The sequence below is a fragment of the Nothoprocta perdicaria genome, unplaced genomic scaffold (genome assembly GCF_003342845.1).
Source record: "Nothoprocta perdicaria isolate Ctin4 unplaced genomic scaffold, notPer1 scaffold_743, whole genome shotgun sequence".
Lineage (NCBI taxonomy): Eukaryota > Metazoa > Chordata > Aves > Tinamiformes > Tinamidae > Nothoprocta > Nothoprocta perdicaria.
The window spans coordinates 9,774-13,875 of record NW_020456025.1 but is presented as its reverse complement, the minus strand read 5'-3'; the positions used below and the strand labels follow the sequence as shown (position 1 = coordinate 13,875).

The 4,102-nt window shown below is 69.0% G+C and overlaps 1 protein-coding gene across 1 annotated transcript in view; it reads left to right on the top strand.

Moving 5' to 3' along the window:
• Window positions 1–49: 49 nt before the first annotated feature.
• LOC112957621 (latent-transforming growth factor beta-binding protein 4-like) overlaps window positions 50–4,102 on the top strand; it is a gene marked incomplete at both ends in the record, with an annotated part of 13,820 nt that continues 9,767 nt past the window's right edge. The window contains 4 exons of the mRNA XM_026051335.1: window positions 50–270; window positions 1,879–1,981; window positions 2,483–2,551; window positions 2,622–2,744. Of these exons, the coding sequence (XP_025907120.1) occupies window positions 50–270; window positions 1,879–1,981; window positions 2,483–2,551; window positions 2,622–2,744 (516 nt within the window). The remainder of the gene's footprint in view (window positions 271–1,878; window positions 1,982–2,482; window positions 2,552–2,621; window positions 2,745–4,102) is intronic.

Below are 4,102 nucleotides of genomic sequence, written 5' to 3'. Positions count from 1 at the left end.
GGGGACTCGGGGGGGGGGGCACCTGCAGACCCCCCCATCCTTCCCGCAGGCGCCGCGTCCATGGTGAGCGTGCACGTGCAGCACCCGCCCGAGGCGTCCGTCACCATCCACCAAGTGGAGCGGGTGCGCGAGGGGGAGGCGGCCCCCAGCGCCCCCCCGGGCCCCCGCGCCGCCCTCTACAGCGTGCTGGCGCAGAGCAGCCCCCGCGTGCCCGGCTACGGCGAGGGCGCCGGCTACGGATACTGCTTCCGGCAGCTCCGCAACGGGGAGGTGGGCGCGCGCGCGGCTCAAAGCGAGCTGCATGCTTGCAAGGGAGCGGCGTGCATGCTGAAAGGTGCTGGGCACGCGAGTGAGCAGCATGCGTGCAAGTGAGCAACGTGCATGCTAAAAGGTGCTGGGCACGCGAGTGAGCAGCATGCGTGCGAGTGAGCAGCGTGCATGCTAAAAGGTGCTGGGCATGCGAGTGAGCAGCATGCGTGCAAGTGAGCAGCATGCTTGCTAAAAGGCTGTGGGCATGCAAGTGAGCAGCGTGCATGCGAGTGAGCGGCATGCATGTGAGTGAGCAACGTGCATGTGAGTGCGCGGTATGCGTGCGAGCGAGCAGCATGCGTGCAAGTGAGCAGCGTGCATGCTAAAAGGCCGTGGGCATGCGAGTGAGCAGCATGCATGCAAGTGAGCAACGTGCATGCTAAAAGGTCCTGGGCATGCAAATGAGCAGCATGCATGCAAGTGAGCAACGTGCATGCTAAAAGGTGCTGGGCATGCGAGTGAGCAGCATGCGTGCAAGTGAGCAGCGTGCATGCTAAAAGGCTGTGGGCATGCGAGTGGGCAGCATGCATGCGAGTGGGCAGCACGCGTGCGAGAGCAGCATGCATGCTAAAAGGACCTGGGCATGCAAGTGAGCAGCATGCGTGCGAGCAAGCTGCGTGCATGCATGCGAGCTGCATGCATGTAAGCAGTCGTGCTGCTTTCTTGCGTGCACGGTGTTTTTTGCCATGCGCACTTTTGCAAACAAGCAGCACATGTGCTGTTGAGCTGCATGCATGCAAGCAAGCCCCATGCATGCACGCAGGCAGCGTGCATGCAAATGAGCACCATGTGTGTGAGCAGGCAGCGTGCTTGCAAGCAAGCACCATGCATGCAAGCAGGAAGTGTGCATGCAAGCAAGCATTGCAAGCAGGCAGCGTGCATGCAAATGAGCACCATGTGTGCAAGCAGGCAGCGTGCATGCAAGCAAGCATCGTGCGAGCAGGCAGCATGCATGCAAACAAGCACCATGAGTGCAAGCAGGCAGCGTGCATGCAAACAAGCATTGTGCGAGCAGGCAGCGTGCATGCAAACAAGCACTGCAAGCAGGCAGCGTGCATGCAAAGAAGCACCACGAGTGCAAGCAGGCCACGTGCATGCAAGCAAGCACTGTGTGAGCAGGCAGCGTGCATGCAAACAAGCACCATGAGTGCAAGCAGGCAGCGTGCATGTGAGCAAGCATCGTGCGAGCAGGCAGCATGCATGCAAACAAGCACCACGAGTGCAAGCAGGCAGCATGCTTGCAAACAAGCATTGTGCGAGCAGGCAGCGTGCATGCAAACGAGCACCATGTGTGCGAGCAGGCAGCGTGCATGCAAACGAGCGCTGCAAGTGGTCAGCGTGCATGCAAACAAGCATCATGAGTGCAAGTAGGCAGTGTGCATGCAAACAAGCACTGCAAGCAGGCAACGTGCATGCAAACGAGCAGCGTGCATGCAAGCAAGCAGCATGCATGCAAACAAGCAGCGTGCGTGCGAGTGGGCGCCGTGCGTGCGAGGACACGGCAGCTCCACGCACGGGCCCCGGGGGGGCTCCCACGTCCCCCCCCGACGCGGTGTCCCCGCCGTGCAGTGCAGCTCGCCGCTGCCGGGGCTGCGCACCCAGGAGATCTGCTGCCGCGGGGCCGGCGTCGCCTGGGGCGTCCACGAGTGCCAGCCCTGCGAGGGGGACACGGGTGAGCCCCCCGCCGCGCCGGAGGGGGCGCGTGACCGGGGTGGGGGGTCCCGTGGCCAGGGTGGGGGTCCCGTGGCCAGGGCGGGGTCCCATGGCTGGAGGGGGGGTCCCATGGACGGGGGGTGGTTCTATGGCCGGGGGGGTTCCATAGCCAGAAGGGGGGTCCCATGGCTGGAGGAGGGGTCCCATGGCTGGAGGGGGGGGTCCCATGGCCGGGGGGAGTCTCATGGACAGGGCTGGTCCCATGGCTGGGGTGGGGGTCCCATGGCTGGAAGGGGGGTCCCTTGACCGGAGTGGGGTCCCATGGCCAGGGGGGGTCCCATGGCCAGGGCCAGGGTCCCATGGCTGGAGGGGGGGTCCCATGGCCAAGGCGGGGGTCCCATGGCCAGGGGGTGGGTCCTGTGGCTGGAGGGGGGTCCCATGGCCAGAGGCGGGTCCCATGGCCGGGGGGGGTCCCATGGCCGGGCCGGGGGGGGGTCTCACCCCCGCTGTCCCCCCGCAGCCCACCTGCCGGCGCCGCAGGACTCCCCCTGTCCCAAGGGCTTCCAGCGCTCCAACGGCTCCTGCGTGGGTGAGTGGGGGTCCGCGGGGGTCCTGGGCGTCCATGGGGGCGCCCTCATGTCCCCGTGTCCCCCCCCAAGATGTGGACGAGTGCCAGGCCGGGGGGCTGTGCCAGAACGGGCTGTGCAGCAACACGCGCGGCAGCTTCGCCTGCCTGTGCCACGCGGGCTACATCCTCGACTCGTCCCGCAGCAGCTGCATCTGTGAGCGCGGCGCGCGGGCACGGGGCACGTGGGCACGGGACACGCGTGGGGACGGGACACGTGGGCACGGGACACGCGTGGGGACAGGGACACGTGGGCACGGGGCACGCGGGCGCGGGGCACGCGTGGGCACGGGACACGTGGGCATGGGGCACGCGGGCGCGGGACACGTGGGCACGGGACACGCGGGCACGGGGCACGCGGGCGCGGGGCACGCGTGGGCACGGGACACGCGGGCGCGGGGCACGCGTGGGCACGGGACACGTGGGCATGGGGCACGCGGGCGCGGGGCACGCGTGGGGACGGGACGCGTGGGCACGGGACACGCGTGGGGACAGGGACACGTGGGCACGGGGCACGCGGGCGCGGGGCACGCGTGGGGACAGGGACACGCGTGGGGATGGGACACGTGGGCACGGGGCACGCGTGGGGACAGGGACACGTGTGGGCACGGGACACGCGGGCACGGGGCACGCGGGCGCGGGACACGTGGGCACGGGGCACGCGGGCGCGGGGCACGCGTGGGGACGGGACGCGTGGGCACGGGACACGCGTGGGGACGGGACGCGTGGGCACGGGACACGCGTGGGGACAGGGACACGTGTGGGCACGGGGCACGCGGGCGCGGGGCACGCGTGGGGACGGGACACGCGTGGGGATGGGACACGCGTGGGGATGGGACACGTGGGCACGGGACACGCGTGGGGACAGGGACATGCATGGGGACAGGGACACGCGGGCACGGGGCACGCAGGCACGGGACACGCGTGGGCATGGGACACACGTGGGGATGGGACACGTGGGCACGGGGCACGCGTGGGGACAGGGACACGTGGGCACGGGACACGCGTGGGGATGGGACACGTGGGCATGGGACACGCGGGCACGGGACACGCGTGGGGATGGGACACGCGTGGGGATGGGACACGTGGGCACGGGACACGCGTGGGGACAGGGACACGTGGGCACGGGACACGCGTGGGGACGGGACACGTGGGCACGGGACACGCGTGGGGACGGGACGCGTGTGGGCACGGGGCACGCGGGCGCGGGACACACGGGCACGGGACACGCGGGCGCGGGGCACGCGTGGGGACGGGACACGTGGGCACGGGGACACGCGGGCATGGGGACACGCGTGGGCACGGGACACGTGGGCACGGGGCACGCGGGCACGGGACACGCATGGGCATGGGACACGTGTGGGGACAGGGACACGCGGGCACGGGGCACGTGTGGGGATGGGACACGTGTGGGCACGGGACACGCGTGGGGACAGGGACACGTGGGCATGGGAATGAGGGTGACAGGAACGGGAATGGGCACAGGGATGGGCACGGGAATGAGGATGACAGGAG